The sequence below is a fragment of the Globicephala melas genome, chromosome 9 (assembly GCF_963455315.2).
Source record: "Globicephala melas chromosome 9, mGloMel1.2, whole genome shotgun sequence".
Taxonomy (NCBI): domain Eukaryota; kingdom Metazoa; phylum Chordata; class Mammalia; order Artiodactyla; family Delphinidae; genus Globicephala; species Globicephala melas.
In genome coordinates, this window is record NC_083322.1 from 72,224,090 (window position 1) to 72,251,301 (window position 27,212).

At 38.4% G+C, this 27,212-nt stretch overlaps 1 protein-coding gene across 1 annotated transcript in view; it reads left to right on the top strand.

The window, feature by feature from the left end:
- Positions 1-12,100: 12,100 nt before the first annotated feature.
- The window catches only part of ITGB8 (integrin subunit beta 8), a 96,012-nt gene continuing 80,900 nt past the window's right edge, over positions 12,101-27,212 (top strand). The window contains exon 1 of the mRNA XM_030857085.2: positions 12,101-13,221. Coding sequence (XP_030712945.1) covers positions 13,095-13,221 — 127 coding nt within the window. The 5' untranslated portion in view covers positions 12,101-13,094. The remainder of the gene's footprint in view (positions 13,222-27,212) is intronic.

Sequence of the window (27,212 nt, forward strand, 5' to 3'; positions counted from 1 at the left end):
TTGGAGATTAATCCTTTGTCAGTTGCATCATTTGCAAATATTTTCTCCCATTCTGTAGGCAGTCTTGTCATTTTATTTATGGTTTTCTCTGCTGTGCAAAAGCTTTTAAGTTTAATTAGGTCCCATTTGTTTACTTTTGTTTTTATTTCCATTACTCTAGGAGGTGGATCCAAAAAGACATTGCTGCGATTTATGTCAAAGAGTGTTCTGCTATGTTTTCCTCTGGCAATTTTATAGTATCCAGTCTTACATTTAGGTATTTAATCCATTTTGTATTTATTTTTGTATATGGTGTTAGGGAATGTTCTACTTTCATTCTTTTACACGTAGCTGTCCAGTTTTTCCAGCACCACTTATTGAAGATACTGTCTGTTCTCCCTTGTATATTCTTGCCTCCTTTGTCATAGATTAATTGACCACAGGTGTGTGTGTTTATTTCTGGGCTTTCTGTCCTGTTCTATTGATCTATATGACTGTTTTTGTGCCAGGACTATACTGTTTTGATGACTGTAGTTTTGTAGTATAGTATTAAGTCAGGGAGCCTGATTCCTCCAGCTCCATTTTCCATGCAGATGGAAAGCAAAAAAAAGCTGGAGTAGCAATGCTTATATCAGACAAGATAGACTTTAAAATAAAGGCTGTTACAAGAGACAAAGAAGGACACTACATCATGATCAAGGGATCAATCCAAGAGGAAGACATAACAATTTAAATATATATGCACCCAACATAGGAGCAACTCAGTATATAAGGCAAATGTTAACAGGCATAAAAGGAGAAATTGACAGTAGCACAATAACAGTGGGGGACTTTAATATACCACTTACACCAATGGACAGATCATCTAGACAGAAAATCAATAAGGGAACACAGGCCTTAAATGACACATTAGACCAGATGAACTTAATTGATATTTATAGAGCATTCCACCTGAGAGCAGCAGAATACACATTCTTTTCAAGTACACAGGGAACATTTTCCAGGATAGATCACATGCTGAGCCACAAAAAAAGCCTTAGTAAATTTAAGAAAATTGAAATCATATCAAGCATCTTTTCCAACCACAATGCCTATGAGATTAGAAATCAATTACAAGAAAAAAACTCTAAAATCACAAACATGAGGAGGCTAAACAATATGCTACTAAACAACCAGTGGATCACTGATGAAATCAAAGAGTAAATCAAGAAATACCTAGAGACAAATGAAAATGAAAACTTGACCATCCAAAACCTATGGGATGCAGCAAAAGCAGTTCTAAGAGGGAAGTTTATAGTGATACAAGCTTACCTCAGGAATCAAGAAAAATCTGAAATAAGCAACCTAACCTTACACCTAAAGAAACCAGAGAAAGAAGAACAACAAAAAAACAAGATTAGTAGAAAGATAGAAATCATAAAGCTCAGAGCAGAAATAAATAAAATAGAGACCAAACATATAAATAAATAAAATAAAAAAGATCAATGAAACTAAAAGCTGGTTCTTTGAAAAGATAAATAAAATTGATAAACCTTTAGCCAGATCATCAAGGAAAAAAAGGGAAGGGCCCAAATCAATAAAATCAGAAATGAAAAAGAGGCATTACAACTGATACCGCAGAAATCCAAAGACCATAAGAGTGTAGTATAAGTAACTATATGCCAACAAGATGAACAAGCTAGAAGTAATGGACAAATTCTTAGAAAGGTACAATCCCCCAAGACTGAACCAGGAAGAAAGAGAAAATATGAACAGACAAATTACAAGTACTGTAATTGAATCCGTGATTTTAAAATTCCCAACAAACAAAAGTCCAGGACCAGATGGCTTCACAGGCAAATTATACCAAACATTTAGAGAAGAATTAACACCTATCCCTCTAAAACTATTTCAAAAAATTGCAGAGGGAGAAACACTTCTGAACTCATTCTATGAGGTCACCATCACCCTGATACCAAAACCAGACAAAGATATCACAAAAAAAGAAAGTTACAGGCTGATACCACTGATGAACACAGATGCAAAAATCCTCCCCAAAATATCAGCAAACTGAATCTAAACTGCATTACAGGGTCATACACCATGATCAAGTGGGATTTATCGCAGGGATGTAAGGATTTTTCAATATCCACACATCAATCAGTGTGATAAACCACATTAACAAGTTGAAGAATAAAAAACATGTGATCATCTCAATAGATGCAGAAAAAGCTTTTGATAACATTCAACATCCATTTATGATAAAAACTCTCCAGAAAGTGCGTACAGAGAAAGCATACCTCAACATAATAAAGGCCATGTATGACAAAACCACAGCTAACATCATTCTCAATGGTGAAAAGCTGAAAGCATTTCCTCTAAGATCAGGAACAAGACAAGGATGCCCACTCTAGCCACTTTTATTCAACATAGTTTCGGAAGTCCTAGCCACAGTAATCAGATAAGAAAAAGAAATAAAAGGAATCCAAATTGGAAAAGAAGAAGTAGAACTGTCATTGTTTGCAGATGACATGATACTAAACATAGAAAACCCTAAAGATGCTCCCAGAAAACTACTAGAGCTCAATGCATTCAGTAAATTTGCAGGATACAAAAGTAATATAAAGAAACTGGTTGCATTTCGACACACTAACAACAAAAGATGAGAAAGAGGAATTAAGGAAACAATCCCATTTACCATCACATCAAAAAGAATAAAATACCTAGGAATAAACCTACCTAAGGAGGCAAAAGACCTGTACTCAGAAAACTACAAGACACTTATGAAAGAAACTGAAGATGACACAATCAGCTGGAAAGATATACCGTGTTCTTGGATTGGAAGAATCAATATTGTGAAACTGAGTACACTACCCAAGGCAATCTACAGATTCAACGCAATCCTTATCAAATTACCAATGGCATTTTTACAGAACTAGAACAAAAGTTTTAAAATTTGTATGGAAACACAAAGGACCCCAAATAGCCAGAGTAATCTTTAGGAAGGATAACAAGTTTAGATTTGTATTTTGGAAGGAAAACTCTCATAGCACTGTGGCAATGAGATGGCTGGGAGTTCAAGATAAGGATGAGAAAAGCCTGAACTAAGGCAGCAGTAAAGAAATAAAATAGGAAGGAAAAGACTGCAGACGCTTCACTAAGGTGGGATTAATAAAATTTGTTAACTAATGAAAGACAGGGGTTACGCAGTACATATCTTTAAGAGAGAACAGTAATACCTAGGGCACACCTAAAATCTTGATAATATTCTTTGCTACTCTAGCTTTAAAAAGCATTCTTCTAGTGACCAAAATATCGTTTGCATTTTTTGTTGTTGTTGTGATTTCTATCATACTGAAATGTGCATCTTTATAAATAACTTTATTATATTTCTGAATCTTTAGGGGGCTAATTTTCCAGATATAAAATCAGTGTTTCAGATATTTTAAAGATTTATTACATGCTGTCAATGGATTGTAAGAAAGTTTGAGCCAATTTATCATTCTAAGATTAATGAGTTTCTATTTCAGCCTTCTATTGTTAGATTAAGTATTGTCATTTAAAAATTCTTTGAGCATTTAATGGGTAAAAATGGCATCTCAGTTTTTTAATTAGTATTTTTTGGATAGCTGATGGCACTGAACTGCCATGTTTTTAAGCATTTGTATTTCCTATCCTTGAATCATATGCTGATGCTTTCTGCATATATTTATCTATTGCAGACTAAATGTTTTCTTATCCATTTGTACGGACATATTCTGTGTTAAGTATTTTTACCCTTTTTTGAAATATTTATAAACACCTAAGTTTTAAAGAAATCATATCAAATTTGTTGATCTGTTCTTTTGAAATTGCATACATTATTTTTACATTTAGAAAGAACTTTTATTACCAACACCAGAAAACAATTATATGTATACAGTTTTGAAGTTTTACACTAAGCTCTTTAATCCATCATGAATGCATTTTGGTATAAAGTAAGTTTCTAGTATAAAATAGGTAAGCAACAGGATATATTCTACAGCCCATGGACATATAGCCATTATTTTGTAATAACTTCAAATGGAGTATAATATATAAAAATATTGAATCACTATGGTGTACACATGAAACTAATATAATACTGTAAATCAACTATACTTAAGAAAAAAAGAGAAAAAAGGCTTAGTTACAGATGGAAAAATAAAAAAATAAAATAAATTTCAAATTCATGTTGGATGTTTTCCAAATAACTCACATTGTCCCATCACTATTTATTAAATTTATTATTCTCTCTACATTGATATTCAAAGCATATCTTATGTTATATTAAATCATCATTGATAGTAGAGTCAACAGCTGAGCTATTCTATTTACCAACTCAGTCATCTTTTTTTTTTATTATTATATATTACTCCCAAATCAGATTATAATATCTTTGAGAAAAGGGACTGGGTTTTACTAATGCTTGTATTTTCCATAGGACCTATCACTTTACACATAGTAAACGTTCAATAAATATTGACATATCTATTAAATGAATGTTTAAATTGAATATCCTGTGCCTACTTTACAAAGAATTTCCTCACCATGTTAAAAGGTCACATTCTTCAAGGTGAAACATGAAGTAATTTTGAAATTGGAGAACAGGGCTGAGAATGGAAGCATTCCAAGTATAAAAATGCCATGTGAATTTGATTAGAATAATTTAAATTTTGTAGTGACTTCATTCTCCAGAGGCGATGTGATCATGAGAAAATACTGAGAGAATTTTAGTTGTGGGCTTACTCTGAATTACTGAAGTTCAGAAAGCCCTTTAGCTGTATAGTGATGTGCAAATCAGTCCACATACCACCATGGCTCAACAGATGAACTATGTCAATGGTGAAATGTTGTCTTTATAATGTCTGCTGATACCTTTATTTGGGAGAACCAGCTGTGGATCCTTAACATTGTTATACATTTAGAGTACTGAGCAATAAAGCAATGATATTTAAAACATATTACATATTCATTTCCCCTCCTAAGTATAAGTTTAAACATGCTAAATTTTAAATAAAAGGCAGTATTAAGTATGTTGTCCCTGTCATGTACAAATATGTGAAGCTTTCATATAGTTAGCTTTCTGTCAAACTATACAGGATGACTTCAGGCTGAAAAGATTGCGGAACAATCTTTTTGATTAAGGAGACATAAAACTAGGCTGTCATAAAGAATGCTAGGATTACAGGCTTCTATATAAAGACATGCTCACTACAGCTATTAATGTGGGTAAAGAATTGTATAGTTACCAGAAAAGGAAAGTTATGTATTCAGCAAAACCAAAGATATTTGATGTTATTTTTATGACAATATGCAAGTCTTGAAATAAGTATTTATGCATTTTCAATGTTGTTTACATTGTGAAATTAAAGTAACCTAAATTACCATCCCAAAAACCCTTGGGATAATGTATGGTGAATTCTAACATGTTTCATTCTCCTTTGATTCTCATAATAATCTTACTTAGTAGTGTGTGTGTGTGTGTGTGTGTGTGCGCGCGCGCACGTGTTAATAGACTTTACTTTTTATAGTAGTTTTACGTTCCCAGCAAAATTGATGAAAAAGTACAGAGTTCCCTTTTGCTCCCTACCCTCCCATATTTTGCTTCCCCCACTATCAAAACCCCATACCACAGCAGTACGCTTAAAACAATGGATGAACCTACACTGACATACCATTATCACCCAAAGTCCATAGTTTACATTAGAGTTCACTCTGGATATTGTACATTCTATGGGTTTTAACAATTGTACAATGACATATATCCACCACTGCAGTATTATACAGAGTATAATTCTCCTGTGCTCCATCGATTTACCCTTCCCTCCCCTCTTAACCTGGCAACCATCTTTTTCCTGTCTCCGTACTTTCGCCTTTTCTAGAATATCATATAGTTGGAATCATAGAGTATGTAGCCTTTTCGCATTGCCTTCTTTTACTTAGCAACATACGTTTAACTTTTCCCCATGTCTTTTCATGGCTTGATAGCTCAGTTCTTTTTAGTGCTGAATAATATTCCATTGTCTGGATGTACCCCCTTGTATTTATCCATTCACCTCCTGAAGGACATCCCGGTTGCTTCCAACTTTTAGCAATTATAAATAAAGCTGCCGTAAACGTCCCAAGTGCAGATTTTTGTGTGGAGATAAGTTTTCAACTCCTTTTGGTAAATACCAAAGAGTGCAAGTGATGGATTATATGGTAACAGTGTGTTCAGTTTTGTAAGAAATCACCACTCTTCTAAAATGGCTGCAACATTTTGCATTCCCCCCAATACTGAGTGAGGGTCCCTGTTACTCCACATCCTCACCAGCATTTGGTAGTGTCAGTGTTTGGGATTTTGGCCATTCTAATAGAAGTGTAGTAGTATCTTGTTTTAATTTGCAATTTTGGTAGCTATTTTAATTTTATCACTGTATAAATGAATAAACTCAATCTCAGTGAAGTTAAATAACTTGCCCATGATTCTACACTACTAAGTAGCAGATTAAAAATTAGTTTGTACAGATTCCAAAGCCCTTGGTGCTTTTTATTCTGCAGGTTGCCTTATAGCTAGACAAGAATAAAATTCAAATTCACACACAGAGAACACCATAGAGTAGTTTCCAGGCTCATTATTACTCGTTTTAGTTTCGGTTCCTCCAGAAGAGGACCCTGAGACAAGAAAGTATCAGGGAACAGTGGAGAAAGGAAGGAGGGAAAGGCAGTGAATGAAGGATGTTTGAATACAGTTATCCCTGTGGGCAACTACAGCTTACTCCTACAGGGAACCTAGGGAAACAGTGCTCAGTATTACTCAAAATATAGCGTGTGACAGAACCAGTCCTTGAACTGTTTAAGACGCACCCAGGAAAAAGAATATATAAAAAGTAAAAGTAAGTACTTAGAAACTTTGATAACAACTTGACATTTTTGTAACTTCCATTTTTCTTTTTTTTCAAATTTATTTTATCATTCATTTTTGTCCACATTGGGTCTTTGTTGCTACGCGTGGGCTTTCTCTAGTTGCGGTGAGCGGGGGTTACTCTTCATTGTTGTGCACAGGCTTCTCATTGTGGTGGCTTCTCTTGTTGCAGAGCATGGGCTCTAGGCATGTGGGCTTCAGTAGTTGTGGGACACAAGCTCAGTAGTTGTGGCATGCGGGCTTAGTTGCTCCACGGCATGTGGGATCTTCCCGGACCATGGCTTGAACCCATGTCCCCTGCATTGGTAGGTGGATTCTTAACCACTGTGCCACCAGGGAAGCCCCAACATCCATTTTTCTAACAATTCGTTTTATTTTTTTCCAATCCATGATGGATTGAAAATGAAAAACTGGTCCAAAAATAGTTTGAGAAGCACTAGTATGGAACACAAGGCCCAAAATGATTCCTTTCAAGGAGCAAGGGAGCTGGGGTATTCATACCTCACTTCCCATCAGGTCAGTCCTTGGTTGAGACAGTGTCCAGAAGTGTTCATTTCCCAGCACTTCTGCCTGGGTGGAATGAAGTGGTATGCCCAGAGGGACACATGAATGTCAACAGTAGTGTCTACTACAAACTTTGTCAATGAAAAATTTCACTAAGCTAATTAATCTAAACATCATCACATCTCTATAATCATACTGATAATCAGTTAAAGGCTAAATAAGCATTAATTTGCTATGTGCTATATATAGAAGGATAACAGAAAGCTAGAATTTGACTATGCACAGATAAAATGTTTCATTCAAAAGCATCCATGAAAATAACTAATATTGTCAACCAAAGCATTGGTTAGTGGGTAGGGTAGCTAAATTAAAGCTACATCATTACCTAAAATTCAACTGTAATGCAAAGCAGTAGTCCATGGAATTCAGGATATGTGAGTAATGAGCATCTGTCACTTTACAGGGCTTCCTTCATCAACCTAAGATAATTTTGTGTCATCTTGTTGGAAAATAGTATTTTATTTTCCACTAAGGAAGCCAAAGGCAAAAAGAGCTCCTCCTTCCTTCTCTCCACTCCCAGAAAGCCAGGGGACTGGCATGTGATGAAAGTTCTGAAAATTAGATATTCTCAACCAGGATTCTGAATCTTAAGCAAGTGGTCCAAAGATGAAAGGATGATTAGAGAGCATTCTTATTTTTTGGAGACTTACTGCTACTGCTTACGCCTTCCTTGGTTTCTGGCCTTATTTAATCTTGGTCTCTCAGCCTCCTGCTAATTCTGTGAGCTCCCAATTTACTTCCAATAGTTTCCTTTTCTTACTTATGACAGTTACAGTCTGACTCTTACTTGAAACCAAAAGTCATCACTGATATGAGGTGGTGGTGAAGAATCAGAGCTCTGATTCATGCTTGCTCAGTAATTCTCTTGAAGAAGTGAGGTCAGCCTCTTCATCAACCTGGTTTTTAGTTTCCACATTTCTACAGTAGTATTAGTTCAGCAGTGTGCTTTATGTAAAATTAGTCTGTGAGATGTTCTCTGAATAAAGGATTCTTCCTTTGGAGAATCCAGTTGCATGTTAGCCTATTTAAGTTCCTAAAAAATTGTCCAGCAAAGGATTTAACTTAACTTTAACCCAGCATTTCCTAAACTTAATCATGGAAGTCTTATTTCTGAAAATATTAACATCTCACACAGTTATTCATCCATAGAATACCTTGGAAAGAGGCATTGGCTCCAGCAGTTCATTTTTCTTTGACTTTGCACCTGACACTGGAGTTTATCACTAAGCACACATGAGGCCTTTGAGGAGTCTCTGCATTAATCCATTATGGCAGGGGTTCTTAAACCACAGTAAATAAAGAAGTATTTGAGAAGTTTGTAATAATGCATATTGCTGGACATCACACCAAATCTACGAATTCAGAATCTCCTGGAATAGAGTAAGGAATCACTCTACAGGTGACTATGTTGTAGGCAGTCCTCCGTTCACAGTATGAGGAACACTACTTTCTGTAAATTACCTCCTGGTGGCTTACATTCTTTATCATTAGAAGAATCTAGAAGTCATAGTCATAATACTATATCCCACTGGCTTGATCATTCAGATCATTCATCTCCTAAAAGCTGTAGATGAAGCAAGTTCGTAGACAACTTGTGAACATCAGCTTAAAACCTCTGTATAAAACTTTGAAAATCTCTGATCCAACTTCAGAAAGATACAATATTAAAATGTGAATATGGTTTTAGCTGTAACTATGGGGTCAATAATTTGGACAAAATCTACTTAAAGGTTGAACACACACTAAAAGGAGCAGTCTCTCAGATATCTCTCTCACTCCTGTTAACTGTCTATAGCTTATTCATTTCTCACCATAAACTATTAGTGAGAAATCAAGGTTAAAGGAGTAGTAGGTCAGAAACTTAATTCATCCAATTTTATGACTTATTAGGAACTAAAAGATTCTGATGATAGGAAGCCTGAAATGAATAGCTAAAATGTTATTTTTAGACTATCTGTGAATTTCACTTGCTCTCATTAACACAAATGATGAAAAATCACCTGTCAGAAATTTCAAAGCAAGACAGCAGAACACGAAAGAAACAAAAATTACTCAAGTCACCATCTTCTGGAACATTTTTTCTCTGTTAGAATTCTTCAGGTAATATATGAAGAGAATAATACTACATTTCTTCACAATATCCTGTACATTTTCTTACAGGAAAAAGGACGAGTTGTGGTGAAATTTTTTTTATTGTTGTTGGAAACAAGCAAACTTTTTGCTCCTGGGCCACTAGTTATATTTACTGTAAGAAACCCTTACAGATGATTTGGAAGACTCGGGAGAATTCCCTTTTGTCTTTGTAATACAGCCCCAAATGTATAGATAATTTGTTAGTAAATAATTTGCAATCATAGTCTCACAGCTGCAATATTCTCTTATTTTATTTTGATAATCGGAATTCTAACCTCTTTGCAACGGGGGAGTGACAATATATGGAGGTGTGCTTATTCTTCAACATCTCCATAAAACTGGTATACTGACATATATTTGCATGGGCTTCATATAACACAACACAGAATTCTTTCTTTCCAAAGGGCTTCAAAATTTACAAGCTTACCGATTTACAAGCTTTGTTTTATTCCTCTTGCTACACAGTTGTTTTGGCTTAGTATATAGAATATATCAACATCTAACAATATAGAGTTTAAGAAATTTGTACATACCTTATCATATTTCACAGTTACTTTCATTATTTGCATAAATTTATTTTATTTAATATTGTAACTTCCATTTACATTTCCAATACTAAGAATTAAAAATGTCATAAAACTCTGATGTGATAGTCACTCAACAATGCAGAGTGTACTTACACATACATCCTTATAGGGATTATGGATTGACCTTTTTTCTTTATTGTAGCACTGCACTGTCTCAAGGGTGGCTGCATTCCTTAGGGTTGTGAACTAATCTCTGGAGAATACACATGCTGCCTCACTGAAGAGTCACTAATCAAAGCCTGAATATGTTCCTTTTGTGTTCAAATTTCAAATCCTCATCCCCACTCCAGCCATTTTTCAGGATCCTTCCTTTAAGACCACCGAAAGCAAAACTATAGCTGTTCAAACTTGGAACTAAGGAAAGAAAATAAAAAATGAAGCTGGGCTGGATTTAATTCTATATAGAGTACATTGCCAAGAGTGGAATTACGTTTACAAGCATCAGTTTTTTCAGGTTTGGGTCATTCATTTGGTCTCTCAAAAGGACCTGCTTTGTAGATCCAGGGCACTTGTAATTTTCCACCTGCGTTCCTGGTTTGCTTAGCTAAGCCTGTGGGCCCCAACGTGCAGTCCACACCTGAAAAGGGGGAGTTTTTAATGTCGTGGTTTATTAACCAGGTACTTTCCATTCACTCAGTTAACAATTAGAAAACAGAAAGAAAGAAAAATAAAGAGCGAGAAAGCCTCCTACTTGTTTTTTTACTCCAAATATGGAGATGGAAACTATTAAACAAATAAGAAGGAGGGAAACTCCCGCATATTTCACCTTGACCTGGCTGGAATGCTCTGATGCCTGTAAGAGGCGGTGCTCTATGAAAGATATCGGGCAGGCTGCTAGTGGAAAAATGAGAGGTCAGACTTTACCACGGGGAACCTCTCCTGCCCCTAGAGGAAAAAGAGAACCATCAGCCTGTGTCTCAGATTGGAAACAGCGCCTTGTTTTCAATCCGGGGGACTGGGTTCCCTCCCTCGACGTAACGTCGTAGGAATGGGACCCAAGAAGGCGCGCGGCTTCTCCGACAGTTGCCGGGCTTAACACCCGCTCCAGGCTTGAACCGATATTTCTGAGCTGCCAACAGGCAGAACGGCCCTCCCGCCTCCTCTCTTTAGTCTCACTCTTCTGCTCCGCCGCCCTTTGTAACTTCTTTGTTCCGTTTATTTGGAAGGTGACGCTTAAGGTCAAAAGATCCACCGTGACTGGCAAAAGCCCAGAGCCACCACCAGACCCTGGGAAGAGCAGGGCTGTCCACCTCAAGGGCTGAGGCTCGGAGTGGAGAAGGAGCCGTGAGAAATTTCAGCTGCAACTCCGGGTACAGCCCCTGCGGACCGGCCCAACTCTCCAAGGGTTGGGGAGACGACGGTCTCGGGGTGGGGCAAAGGGTGAGCTCCGAACTCTGCCAGCAAAGTGGGCAGTGCTCACCAGCGAAACAGAGGGTGTTGGGGGGCGGGGAAAGGTGCCTGGACTCCACGTAGTCTGTGGCAGCTGCCGAGCAGTGAGTATCTCCCAACAAAGGAACGCGCAGCTTCGGGGTCAGAGGCTGGGGTTTGCGCACAGCTGCCAGTCTTGCTGAGCTAGTCTCCGCGCCACCTAGGCGAGCGTTGGGATGTAGGGATTCGGAGAGGAGGGGGAAAGAGAACACGGTGTGAGATTCCTGCTGCGCGGCTACGCATCAGGAGTTCTTGTGAACGATGGGAATGGCAACTCTCAGAGCCAAGGGGAGGAAAAAGAGCTGGAGTGAGCAAAGAGCTGGAGTGAGCAAAACAAAGAGCGAGTGTGGGCCGCGGTGACTTCATGCCTCACCAATGTCCCGCCCACGCTGCTCCGAGCTGTTGCTGCAGCCCGAGCCTCCGCGGCAAGGAACTGTGTAGCGTGGGGCGGTTTCCTAGCAACTCGCAGCCCGAACGCGCCTAGCTAGCCGCACTTTGGGAGCCCCAACCCTCCCTCCCCACCCCAGCGGGGCCGGGGCAGGACCATTCCTCCCCCGCCCCTCGCCAGCCTCGCCTCCTTCTCATCCTCTCCGGGGTGCATCCCAGAGCGCGACAGCTGTCCCGGCTCCGGACGGCGGGACGCCTGAGCAGCACACTGGAGCCAAAAGGACGAGGGCACGAAGCACCCGCCCCCGTGAAGCCAGGCTCCTGCACCCCTGGGGGACCTCTCCTCCTGCGCTCGCGGCCGTGCGCTCCACTCCCGGTCAAGCAGGGAGCTGCGATGCCTCACTCGGTGTCCGCGGGCGCCGGCGGGGGCTTCTAGGGCGCTCCGGGGCCGCCTCCCCCTGCTGCTGGCACATCAAGCTTCCTCCCTCGCCAACCAGGACGCTGCCTCTTCGACTTTGCCCGCTGCTCAGCTGACGAGGCTGCAAAGTTGCAATTAAGTGAAGTTGGCTTCCCTGCCCACCTGTGGAAGAAGCTCGACCTCATTGATGCGCCATCGACTTTTTTCCCCTTCGGCCTCGCCAGCGTCCCCTCCCACAGAGGCAGCATCACCCACTGAATGTACATTAGGCTGGTTTTTCCCCCCAGCTTCGGGCTTTGTTTGGGTTTGATTGTGTTTGGCTCTTCGCTAAGCTGATTTATGCAGCAGAAGCCCCATCGGCTGGAGAGAGACAAAAGCTCTTTTCTTTGTCCCAGAGCGGGCTGCGGAGCCTTTGCTCGCGTCGCCGCCCCGGGCCTTTGGCCGTCAGAGGAGGTGCTTCTCGCGGAGATCGCGGGACCAGCCGTGCGGAGCTGGGAGGGCCGCGGGGGCCCTGAAATGCCGAGCTGTGCTCAGGCCGCCGTACCTGCATCGTTTGCTCCGAGCCGCGGGGTCCGCCTGCCGGGCCTGCTGGAAACGTCCTAGCAACACTTGGCACTTCGCGCCCGGGAGCGCGAGCGCGCATCCGGTTAGCAGCCAGGCGGCGGGCGCGGTGCAGTGCGGGCTGCTTTGCATTATGTGCCGCTCGGCCCTGGCTTTTTTTACTGCCACATTAGTCTGCCTGCAAAACTGCAGGCCAGGTCCTGCCCCATTCCTCCGGGCGGCCTGGGTGTTTTCAGTTGTTCTTGGACTGGGCCAAAGTGGTAAGTTGTTTTGTTTTCTTTTGTTTTCTTCCCTTCCTCAAAGGTCTTGGGCTGTCACGAAGAGCATCCCGGCCAGGTAAGCGGCCCGGTGACAGCCTCCATCTGCAGAGAACTTCAGAAGGGTGGGTGTGTGGCGCCGTTCTCCGTTGCAGGTGGCTCGAGGGAGGCCAGGTGTCAAGCGTTTCCTCCCTAGAGGGACAGCAATAACTGATTACCTGAGGAGACCCTGTGTATTGCTGAGGGAGGCAGTAATAGCATGGAAGTTTGGGAGGGTGGTGGGCCGTATTTACAGAAGCCCGTTTAGGGGTTCTGCCCCGTCCTTGAAGGCATCCTCCTTGAAAGCATCCTCCTTGAAGGCATCCTTGAAGATGCTCCCCATCTTTCTAGTATGTGGGTCCACTAACCCCTAGCTTGCATTTGATTCAAGCCTGAGGATAAATTGGTATAATGAGAGTGAGCGTTCTGTTTTTGAGTCCATGAAAGAAAAGGATAGCTGCACACAAGTTTCCTCTACCATAGTGCTCAGCTTGAATGACTTAAACATATATGAAGAATATTCTTGCTTTAAGTCACTGTTTTTTCAGCTCAAGAAACAATTCCTAGCTAACTCATCCCTCAGTGAGATCAATCCTTGAGACCGAGACCCTGAGACAGAACCCGAGAGCAGGCTTGACACCTTTCAGTCCAGGCAAGCCACTTTTGTCAGAACTACCTGATTTGGAGAGGATACTTCTTTATATAGGATATTGTCCCCTCATTTTACAAATCACAAAGAGAAGCTCAAGTCAAATAGTGTATGAAAAGGTGCTTTGGCACTTGTGAATTAGATGCAAATTTAAGGTGGCAGTACTGGATTGTTAGCAAACAGTAAGACATAAAGTAAGTGATAATAATAATCATGAATTTAGGATGAGTTCTTATTGGTATTAAATGTAGGCCAAATATTTATTTTTGCCAATGCAATGATTATTGCCATACTTTTTGGAACACGTTTACTTTATCTGTGTTTGGTCATTGAGACTTAAATTCTATTAGAGCCTTTCTCTGGCCTCTCCTGTTGAAGGAGAGTTGTAATTGTTCTGTATACTAAAATGTTCTCCTATGCTTTGAATTGATGAGCCAAATTTCTGCCTGAAGCTAATTAAAACCATCAAGTCATAACCTTATAAATAAGGGTTTATAATGGAAACATGCTAGCTTCACTTATTGGTTGCATACACAGCTGTCTAATATTGGTTTCCAAAGAAGATTTATCCAACTGTGTGAAATGAGAGCAGTTAGAGTTAATTTTTATCTTGTAGCTCTTTTTTGGCTTATAAGTTGATTTCAAAATAAGTGAAACTTAAGGCAAAGGAAAAAGTAACATTATCAATTATCGGTTAAGTGACACCACTGAGCATAACTCCATCCTGTGTCAATAAGTGACAAAGTATTTTTCTGGATTTAGTAAATACATACACACGCACATACACTAGTAAGATGACCAAAACTCGTGTCAACAGAGTATATTTTGTTCCCAATACTTAGGCAAAAGAAAAAGTGCTACTTGCCCCCAGATTTTGCTAGTAATTGTGAGTTTTTAAAAAATATTCATTGTGTTTGTAAAGATTAGTCAAGTTCTCGTGTAATAGCATTGTATTTCCATCCAGTGACTGTAGCTGATTTGAAGCAAATATTATGAATGAGCTCTCTTGCACCTGCAGTTGTGAAAAGGGAATGCTTATCTGAAATCAGAACAAGGCATCCTTTTCCTAGTCTCTGTCAATATACAAAGATTTCTGATGTATACTGGTTTGCACTGCAGTTAAAAACATGCAAAAAATTTAAATTATTGCCAGTACAACTCAGAAAATTAGAGATCAGCGTAAACTGTTGTACTTTTGTGATATAGCTACAAGTCTCAAATTATATGTCTTCACAGTACAAATTAGATGCTTAAAGCAGAATAGGAATTTAGGTATCACTTACAAAGGAAATCTTGTTCCCTTGCTCAGTAGTTTACACCACGGAAATGTTGAGGGCAATAAAGCCATACAAAAGAAACCATAAACAGCACAACTTTGGGTTTAATTTTTGAAGTAGAATTTACAGGTCCCAAATACATAGTGGACTTTTAATAATGAATATATAGTGAGAAAGGGGGATGTTATTAATAAAATCTGAACATTATTCTGATCTAGAAAAAAAATTATTGGAGTTTGTTTTTCAACTTTCCTTGGTGGAAATTACCGACAATCAGAGAAACAGTAACACTATAAAATGGTTAATGAGTAACTGGAAAACACTAGAGAATACCTAATGGTTAATATTTGAAGAGCTAATGTACTAACACTGCTGTTTCTACATTTGCTAGTTTTGAAAGGCTAAAAATCTTTTTAACCTAAATTTTTATATAGCAACATAAGAGTGACAAATTTCAGAAACTACCATTTCTTTTTGGAAAGTGGTAACTATTGCGCTGAAATTTCACCTTCTGTGCATAATCAACTATTTATTCTTTTACATAACAATCAACTGGATTAGCATTGTTTTATAAGTGTAGTATATTACCTCAGAACATGTTTTATAGAATAAGTTTCAGAATTCTTTATGCTTACCTAAAGTGAGAGGATATTTAAGAGAACCAACGCTTCATTTTTAAAAATCCAGTTTTCCAAATTATTTGCACAATAAGCATCCAAATTAATTCTATCTTAAAGCAACTGAGATACTTTCCGATAAAAAAGCTTGTACTGTATATGAAAAGGCTATGTTTGTGCTGTATATTTTCAAATCATACCAGCAAAGTAGGTGATATGATTTGAAAAATGACATAAAAATTCCTGTGCCCCTGAACAGTTCTTTCACCTGTTACCAAATTATCAAAATTTTCACCATTTAATGGATTTCTTTGGATTAAGCATGGTATTGACACTATGTTTCTTCTAATTTTTAACTTTATATTACGGACATTTTCAAACACACAGAGAAGAAGAAAGAATGGTGTAAGGAATCACCACAGACCCATCACCCAGCTTCATCAACTATCAACTGAAGCCCAACTTCTTTCATGTCTTCCCCCACGCATTTCATTTCCTTCCCCCAAGAAGACTATTTTGAAGCAAATGTCTCATATCATTTTGTCCTAAAATATATCAGTAAATCAAAATACTACTGGAGGAGAAGCACGCTTCATTAATTCCCATAACACGAATTTTTTTAGCTAAAATTTAGGGCCACAAGAACGTCCACTATCTTTAAAGGGAGGAATGCGGAAGTGAGGGAGGCAAGCAAAGGCAAAGACAATTTCAAGTATTTGCTTCTCAGTGGTTCTATTATATAGCTCCATTAAAAATATTCTTTAAAAAGTATGCATGCATATGAAAAAGAAAAAATACAGACAAATGTAATTACTTTATTCCAGTGGAATCACAGCAAGTATACCTTGTTTGAGTTTCAGTTTTAAGGAATGTTCCCCCTATCTCTTGCACCATCAGTTTTCTCCTCTCTGCTAGATCATTTGCAGCATATGCATATCCATACATGCTGTAATAGCTCTCATCTTCTATTTCTGTCTCCTTTGTAGCAAAAATTCTTGAAAGAGTTGTCCATACTTGCTATCTCCAATTCTCCTCACCTTCTCTTTTAATCCATTGCTCAGGATTTCTTTACTATCCCTGAAGTTACACCACTCTGTTAAGATCAGTGACCTTCCTATTGTCAATCCGATGGTCAGTTCATTGTCTTCATCCTTCTTGACCTACCATCTGTCGGCGAGTTGACACTGTTGATCACTCCCACCTTTGAAACACTTCTTTCCTTGGCTTCCTGGACCCACATTCTCTTGGTTTAAGCTCCTTCTCCATCCCTGATGTTGGTTCTTTCTCATGTCCCAACCTCCAAATATAGGAGTGGCCCAGGATTCAGCCCTCAGATGTTCTCTTCTAGATATATACTGGTCTCAGGTGGACTGATCAGGTCTTGGGTATTAAATACCATTTCTATGCTGACAACTCCAGTCCTGCCCTCTCATCTCATCTCCAGAGGGTCTAGCAAACTGCCTATTCAACATCTCCACTGTATGTCTAAAGGCAAAGTTAACCCTAACATAGTCAAAACCAAACTTCCAATTTTCTCCCTCAGGTTTGCTCCTTTCACACACTTATTCATCTCAGTAAGCGATGTCAGTCTTCCAGTAGTTTGGGATAACACTTTGGCAGCACCCTTGATTTCTCTGTTTCTCCCACATTCCATGGTCAGTTCACCACCTCAATTGCCTAAAAAGCTGATTTTGCTGTGATTTTCTTTCATCCACTCAGATTTGATAAAAGTTGAGTTGAATTAATACCATAACTTTTTTTTTAAGTATAGGATATCTTCAAGTGGTAGAGCCATATATAGCACTCTGAAGAATAAGAGGACTGACCAGGTAGAAAAAGATCTTAGAATAATATTAACCAGCTGATATTTTTTTAAATGTATGTTTAAGTCTTAAAGACATATTATTTATTCATGAATATATATACCTATTAAGCTAATTAAGCCTTGATTGGACTGAAAACAAAATTAGTAACTTTAATAAAACAAGGAAAGTCAGAGGATATAGTTTAGAACAGAAAGGGACACTATTGAATAGGATTTAATGTAGACAGTTAACAAGATAATCAGTTTTCAGTCCAATTTGATATTTTTATGAGACATAAGAAATAACATGATATAGCAACAGTATATTGCCTTTTCAATTTTCCTGTACTCCATTTTGAATGAACCTTCCTTGAAGCAAATAAAGTATTTGAGATAATCTGGTCTGTGTTTTTTAACAGCCTTTTCTGCCCCACCTGCTAAATTAGATTTATCCAGGTATAGTTTATGTTAAATTTTCACTTTGTTCACCACTCCTCTCCCCCAGGGCCATTCTATTGATCACTAGATGGATCTCAGAGGGTACAGTTTTTATCTAAAGTTCTTTAAACTTTAATAAATGGGGCCTGATATGAGACCATCCAGTTTTCTTAAAAAGTAATAAACTGTTTGCCTTGTGATATAGTCTTTCTCTTGTTTGTACTTATTAAGGAAAGATGCTCAAAGCATCCTCTTTGAAAGTGCCTGTTGTATAGCATTCTCAGTCATTTAAATGATGTCTTTTCACTGGTTTGATAGGTCTCAGTGATAGGTCTCAATGAGTAACTTATATAAAAATTATGTTATTTTTGATATTATTGAATCTTACCTTAACAAAGTGACATAAGGAAATAGTCTTTTTATATGTTCATTGAACGACCTGACAACATTCATAACCAATCCTGTATTGTTTATGCTCAGTCCTTCTTGGTCCTCAGAACTCTAGTCCCTGTTGCAGCCCAAGTCTACACATTTAGAGGAGTTTTGCCAGCATGAGGACTGTGAGGCCCTATGTATCTTCTCCAGTTATATATGAAATGTATTCTGTAAGCTATTTATTGATTATAAAAGAAGCCATAGAAAAAATATTTTATGCTTATGCATATTGCATTTTATTAAATTGAACAATTAAATACTGAGCTTCTTAAGTAGGTGACCTAACTGCTAATCTCTAAAAATGTAACTTTTCCAGTTGTATCCTAAAGATGTCATATAAGTATGGCTTCTATATGTAGTGGAAAGAAAGTGCAATGCTCATGTAATTTCACAAACAACTGGGTAACTCTCTCTCTGTGCCATGCACTGATATAAATGATTTACCACATTAATTTAACCTTCATACTAACACTATGAGAGAGGTAGAATTGTTATTCCTGTTATAGAAATGAGGAAACTGAAGCACAGAGGAGATAAGTAACTCACTGAAAATCACCTAGCTAGTAAGTAGAAAAGATGGGATCTGAACTCGGTTATGCTGCGTCATACTTGATTTAAAAAGTTTCTAGATGTTGAAGTTATACATTCAGTGTGACTGTCAGATAGAGGACCTTCATGAGGAGGCCCATGGCATATTTGGAAAAAGGCCTTTCATTCATCCCCTTTCTTAATTGTTGGTGTGCAAAGGTGAATTGTGGTGGAAATCTGGGTGTTTCAGAGTTGTCCAGGAGGCAAGGAAACAATGGCCATAGGTAACATGCATGTGAGAGCACGGAAGCCTAGGAACAGAGTTTGGACCTCCTTCCCTGGAGATTGCTGGGCTATGCCATGTAATGCTGTTACCCTCACGGAGTAACTGCAGCGAGGAGGATAAAGATTTGTGAATCAGGGCATGGTGAAAACATACCTCCTGTGGAGGCAAATACTCTCAACCTCATATACACCTCACTATGGTTGTTTTCATATGGGAGTAAGAAAGGGCGAGAAGACATGTGGCCTTACGGGCATAAACTGGAGTGAAACTCTGCCTCCCACAGGATTTCCGATGTGTTACAAATGTGTTTGACTTGTGGTTATAAGAAAGGAAAAGAGAAAGACATTGAGCTACTAAGTAGCTGGTAACCAGTTCAGTCAGTGTTCAAAGGGACAAAATCATGGTACAAGGCATCACACCATTGATCAACATAGGGCTCAAAGCATTCCTAGCCATTTGGAGCCACTCTATTATATAGCTTGATACTCTATGTTGTTTAATATATTCATATTATTTTTTCTCCATGCATTTTTACAAAGTAAGTGTTTTTTTGGCTGTTAAATATTTACAGTGATTAGCCATAGCCAGTAGTCTACCAATATTGGTCATTTAGAGCATGGCATTTCCAGTATATGCCAGGCTCAAGGCGTCTACTGCTGTACTTTCTTCAGGCAGAAGTTTTTGCTCTGTTGTATGTGTGTGTGTGTGAATGATTTCAGTTTTATAACTATTTGACAGCAGCGGTTAGTTCACATCTATATGGACTGTCTATAGATTTCTGAAAGTGGTGACAGATTTATAGGTTATCCACATATAGAGCTTGTTTAGTGAATCTTCACCCTTGTTTCCCACATATGGATATGGTATAGGACATTCCTTATTCCTTTGGCTCAGACAGCTTTGTTAAACTTCGTGTCAATGTACACATCTGGAGTTCCCACCTCCTTCATGGCAAACTTCCAGATCTCTTTGAGTGTCCAAGGGCCATGCTTCTTTTAAAGACTACTCCATATATGCACAGGTAAATGCTGATGGTTTATTCTCTGTTCATCACCTCATTGATGGAAGAATGGCCCTTTCTCCTCACCTCTCTTTTCCGTGGGAGCCATCCAAAGAGTGCAAGAGATTGTGACTCTTCGGGAAAGAGTTTAATGCTGAGACATCAAAGGCTCTATCTAAGCACTAAGAATACAGCAGAGAGCAAAACAAAGTCCCTGCTCTCATGATGCTTACATTCTAACTGAAGAAGACAAATACATGTATATATACATGTGTATATATGCATGATATATATGATATACAATTTATCACATGTGACATATATCATACATACACATGTGTATATATATGTGTGTGTGTGTGTGTGTGTGTGAATATATATGGTAAAAAGAAGAAAAAATAAAGCAGAGTGAGGGAACTGACCTGAGAGGGACTGGACAGTCTACTATTATATACAGGATAATCAGAGTAGGTCATTCTAGTAAGATAACGTTAAATTTCTTAAATTTTTTTCTTTCTATGATACACATCAGACATTTCACAATCTTTCCTATAGTTTAGCTCCTTCCTGAAAATGGGAGGCAAAAAGATACACTAGGATTTCTAAGCTGTTAGTAATAGGAGTTTTTTTCCCCTTTGCTATTAAAGGTCATCAAATTATCACTTATGGCTAGGAAGAAAAGAGGTGAAAGGTAGTGGGGGGGTGACAAGATGATAAATAAGTGGGTGATTCTAGGTAAGATGACTAAAGGAAAATGGAGATTTTTGTTTTTTAGCATCAACTCTGTCCATAATGGTTTCTCGAATCTATCTGCTCCTTTTAATACAATGCCAATAGAGTAGAGAAAGCCTGAAATAGTCTTCATTCCATGAGGCAAATCTTTTGGCAAAATCTATGAGTGTCCTAACCAGTCTCCATTATTTCAAACCTTTGTCCACACTTTACCTCCCTACTCAGAATCTTCATGGCTTCCATTGTCTTCAGGCTCCTCTGCATGGTATGCAAAGCCCTTCCAGAACATCCCATGCCTAACATTCTGGCTCCTCGTTCAAGTCCTGTCTCCACATCAACCTGTGACCTCCTTGAGAGGAGAAACTGTGCCTGTTGATTCCGCATTTTCAATACCTGGCATGCAATAGGCCCTAATAAATTATTTGAAGTAAATGACTCAGTGAATGAGGTGAGGATAATAGTGATCAGTTTTAAATTGGGCAGCTAAGCAAATAAGCCCTATTCAGCTCTAATCTTCACTAGAATTTGAACTTTAAGAAATACAGTTTTCTTTTGAATGTGAGTTCTACTATAAAAGGTTTAACACCATGAAAGGATGTTTGTTTCTGCATTCCCAGTCCACTCCAAAAAGCAGTCTCTTGACTTGATAGGCAAATCTTTAGCAAAGATCACAATAGAGACTTAGTTTTTTAATCTACTTTTTACAAATTTGTTTTGCTTTCAAATTTCTGTGATAATTATTTTCATTGTTTTTAATTAATATGAAAAGTAATCCTGATCCTTTACCCTCAGTGTGTATTTTAAAATTGATTTCTACTTAGATTATACAAACTGAAATTTGTAGTCATTTTAACCAAATACTAGAAAAAGTAATGAAAAAACAAGATATTCTAATCAATTTAGTCATTATACACTCAGATTTTCTTAAAGCATCTATAGCTTTGTGTCAGACACTGTTCTGGAGTTAAAAGAATAACAATAGTTAACATTTGTAAGGTATTTTCTCTATGCCAGACACACTCCTGTATATATGATAGGAAAATATATCCTTTAATGCCCACAACCCTCTGAGGTATGTACTCTGATAATTCACATTTTATAGGTAATCAAACTAGTTAAAGAGTCATTGAATAACTTCTTCAAGATCTCTTAGCTAATAAGTAATAGAACCAGAATTCAGACCTGCGTGGGTTTGACTCTGTATGCTCAACCTCACAACAGACTATCTTCCAGGGGTATCTTCCAGAGTCTCTATCCCGGGCCTTGGAGGGCCTTGCTCTGGCCCTCTCCACAGGCAAGGAATCCATGGGGCATGCCTGTCCAGAGTCTTCAATTCCCTTCTAGATCATCTTTAGAATTCTCTGCCCAAGCAGCCCCAACCTACTTTCTTTAGACTGTGCCACCCATATGCCAAGCCCGAGGAGAGGGGAAATAAATAGAGCTTGGGCATAAAGGCTGGAGTATCCATGCAGGTAAGTGATAGGCTATTTGCTTTGCAGAATAAACCTAGAAGTGAGAGAGAAGAGGGGCAGCTTGAGGGCTGGAGGAACAACATACACTGCAAAGTTCCCAACCAGAAATCTTAAGAATCTGAAATTCTAAATTCACACCTAGCCTTCTAGGGCACTATCAATGCGTGTTTATCAATGTAGGAAAACAGAACATATTTTACGTAATAGTTTCTTAGCCTGGGTTTTAACTGTTAAATATTTAATCCTGTTATGCCTGCAACGATTTGTATTCTTGCTCCTGTCCTAAAAAAAGTTAGGGACAGATTTGTCTAGTACATTAAATATTACTGGGGGGAGGGTGACAGACAATGAATGCACCATAGATCACTGAATAAAGAGAACTACTTTATGTCGAGGTGCTATTTGGTAAAGCTCTGAGATGTATACAGATTACACTAAATTCTATTTTCCTGAAAAACAGTGTCATACAGAGAGTCTAGTGTATACATTTTTTAATTTAGTTTTACTTTTTATTTCCCCTTATTGGTTTAAAACATGTTACAGAAAAGAACATTTTACTGACATGAATTAGCCAAATTCGGTTGAATTATTCAGCTGGCATATATTTAATATCTATAAGTAAATGAATGTGTGGAAAAAATACTGCCAGACTGCCTTTATGGACTAAAAGGACTATTTTCCAATTTAAATATCAGTCTTTTTTTTTTTCTTTTCCTACAATTCTTTTTTTTTTAATATCTTTATTGGAGTATAATAAATATCAGTCTTAATGTGACCTCCTTTCTGTTTTTACAGCAAGTAAATTACTCTAATTTACATATGAAAGAAAAATGTAATAAAAGTCAAAATGATTTCCATTGGGATTTTATAATTTAATTAAAACAGTCCTACATTTCAACAAAAGTACTAGGATCGATTCCTGCTAGGAAACTACTAATATTAAATAGATATATTAAAATTATCTTCTCTAACTTTAGGAAATTAGTTTAGGAAATACGAATAAGATCATTAAATTAAAATTGCAGTGTTAAATTATAGTGGTCTTATTGGATATATACTCTTAAGATGATTCTAAAGGACACTTTTATTTTCAATGCTGTTATTCAAAGTACTAGAAGTTCATATTTTAAAAAAGCATATAAAGTCTTAAAAAGTGATCTTTCATGCTGACCTTATCAATGAGCCAAACTATCATTACTATAGTTATTTTGAAGAGAGTTGTTACACTCTTTCCCAGGTGTTTTTGTTGTTTTAATCCACTGTTAACAGTTGTCAAAGATAGAGTCTGTTGCCATTCTAGATCAGTACTGGTACAGTTTGATTACTCTGGAGAATTGCCCAAAAAAATCACAGCACCCAGGTAGTACAGAGTGAGGAACGAGAGTAGCAACCAAAGGCTAATTCAAGCTAAAGTCCATGAGAGAGACTGAGTTTGGAAAGACTGGAAATGGGAAAGGCTGGTAATGAAGACAGGAGAATAGCAGACTAGAAATATGTCAGCTCTGAAGAAACGTGCCAAATATTTCTCATTACGTATGTGAGGTGTGCAGTAGCTTCTGGTCAGGGATGTTTTGATATTTTGGACCCAGCCTCCTTCTAGGATTGAAAGAGTTGATATGCCGATGGTAAAATACAGCCACAGTCAAGGTACTGTTGTTCCAAATATACATATGGTAACAGAGTCCTATCCTTGGAATTGAACCACAAACATTTTCCAAGGTACAAGCATGTTTCCTGATTTCAGTGGGGGCCATATATTCAGTATAATTCCCTAGTAACTGTTGCAGGTACTAGGTAGGGAAAAGATCTTCAATCTTATAGAATGAGGGATGACTACTATGCTCTGAAGGAGCTTTAGAATATTATGAGTTCAAACAAAGAAAATAATTAAAAGAAAAATTCAAAATTCTACAGAACCTTAAGGAAGTACCTTACGGAGTGCCAGACTAGGCATTGTCTTTTTTAATTGCCTACTCAAGTCAGGCTTGGAGGTCAGGCTGGCTACGCCTAATGGTGTAAGGTATTCATTGATTGTAGTAAAACAAAGAATGCAGGAAAGTTTTGGGGTGTGCAGAAATTGCTGTAGAACTTGCTGTTCTAGTTGGAAACAAAGAACTCATTGTAGCGGAACTGAATTATTGGCTGAAAAATGACCTACCTGGTCTCTTTCTTAGTACAAGGCATACCTCCCAAGGTATCACTCTATTGTCTTTTGTGCATTTGGTTTGGATTTATATGGTGAATTGAAGACAACTGAACCATAATTTGCAAAAGAAAACCCTCAAGAAATGATACAAGAGGCTCAAGTTCCAAGAAAATTTATCTGGAAGATGATAACACTGAAAAACACACTCAAGAAGGGAGTCAGTTTCAGGCATCCTGAATTTTGGTTTAAAATGTCCCTTTTGATGAGTGTTTCAACCACAACCGTCTAGAAACAGAGCCCTAAGGTGAAGGACAATGTATATAATCACAGGGCCCAACCCCTGAGGTTGGTAATGGAAACACAAAGATTAAATGTTATTAGTACCAGTCTTTAGTTCAGAGGATATAACTTGTTTGATGCCTCTTGAAGACTTCACGGCCACACGATGCTTGGTGACATCTGATGGGACTAAGACGGGGTGTTAGAAGGGGTGAGGTGTCCTGAATAGGTACCTGTGCCCCAATGAAGACAGCATGACACAGCTGGAGAATAAAGCCCAGCACCCACTGTTAGGGAGCACATGTGTGTTAATATATATGTCCAGGGCCGACCCTTGGCTACTTGCAGGTCAGCATAGCATTGATGCCAGAAATCATTACTCTCTGAGGATAAGACTGCAGGCTAGATCATCTGGTGGTAGACTTACTGGGGTAGAAATCAACTTATGGGCATTATCAGAAGTCAGATATCAGGGCTTTTTGGACAAATCCTGCCTCTCAGAGATGTGTTTGATTTTGAAGTTAAAAAAAGACAAGTGCTGCTTCTGACTGAATTACTTGGCAGTGCAGAAATGTTTCGTCGGTTAGACCTATAACTGGATGTTACACCCCGCTTCCCCACAGGATAGACTTCTCAAATACTGCCCAGATGACATGGGTTTTTTCTCCTACACTGGGCACCTATCAATTCCTTTGGGTTTAATTTTTTTAAAACAGAAAAGCCCATGTACAGAACTTGGGTTTTCTTGGCCCTTTTACTAAATTACATACAGGCATACCTTGGAGATATTTTGGGTTTGATTCCAGAGCACTGCAATAAAGCAAATACTGCAAAAGCAAGTCACATGAAATTTTTCGTTTCCCAGTACATATAGAAGTTATGCTTACACTATACTGTAGACCATTAAGTATGCAAAACCATTATATCTAAAAAAAATAATGTACATACATTAATTAAAAATATTTTATTGCTGAAAAATGCTGTCATCTGAGCCTTCAGTGAGTCATTATCTTTTTGCTTGTGGAGGGTCTTGCCTGGATGTTGATGGCTGCTGACTGATCAGGATGGTGGTTGCTGAAGGTTGGGGTGGTTTTGGCAATTTCTTAAAATAAAACAACAATGAAGTTTGCTGCATCGATGGACTCTTCCTTTCACAAAGGATTTCTCTGTAGCATGCAATGCTGTTTGATCACATCTACCCACAGCAGAACTTCTTTCAAAACTGGAGTCAATCCTCTCAAACCCTGCTGCTGCTTTATCAACTAAGTTTACGTAATATTCTAAGTCCTTTGTCGTCATTTCAACAATCTTCACAGCATCTTCACCAGGAGTAGATTCCATCTCAAGAAACCACTTTCTTTGCTCATCTATGAGAAGCAACTCTTCATCTGTTAAAGTTTTATCATGAGACTGTAGCAATTCACTCACATCTTCAGGCTCCACTTCTAATTTTCTTGTTATTCCCACCACATCTGCAGTTATTCCTCCACTGAAGTCTTGAATCTCTCGAAGTGATTCATGAGGGTTGGAATTAACTTCTTCCACACTTCTGTTAATATTGATATTTTGACCTCTTCCCGTGAATCACAACTGTTCTTAATGGCATCTAGAATGGTTAATCCTTTCCAGAAGGTTTTCAATTGACTTTGCCCAGATCTTTCAGAGGAATCACTATCTATGGCAGCAATAGCCTTATGAAATGTACTTCTTAAATAAAACTCAAAAGTCAAACTTACTCCTTTATCCAGGGGCTGCAGAATGATCTTTTGTTAGCAGGCGTGAAAACAAATTAATCTTGTCCATCTCCATCAAAGCCCTTAGGTGATGAGGTGCATTCTCAGTGAGCAGTAATACTTTGAACAGAATCTTTTTTTCTGAGTAGCTGGTCTCAAAAGTGGGCTTAAAATATTCAGTAAACCATGTCATAAACGGATATGCTCTCATCCAGGCTTTGTTTTTCCATTTATAGAGTACAAGCAGAGTAGATTTAGCATAATTCTTAAGGGCCCTAGGATTTTCCGAATGGTAAATGAACATTGGCTTCAAGTAAAGTTACCAGCTGCATTAGCCCCTAACAAGAGAGTCAGCCTGCCCTCTGAAGCTTTGGAGCCAGGCATTGACTCTTCCTCTGTAGCTATGAAAGTCCTAGATGACATCTTCTTTCAATATAAGGCTATTCTGTCTACACTGAAAATGTGTTGTTTGGTGCAATCACGTTTATTTTAATTATCTTAGCTAGATCTTCTGGATAATTATCTGCAGCTTCTACATGAGCATTTGCTACTTCACCTT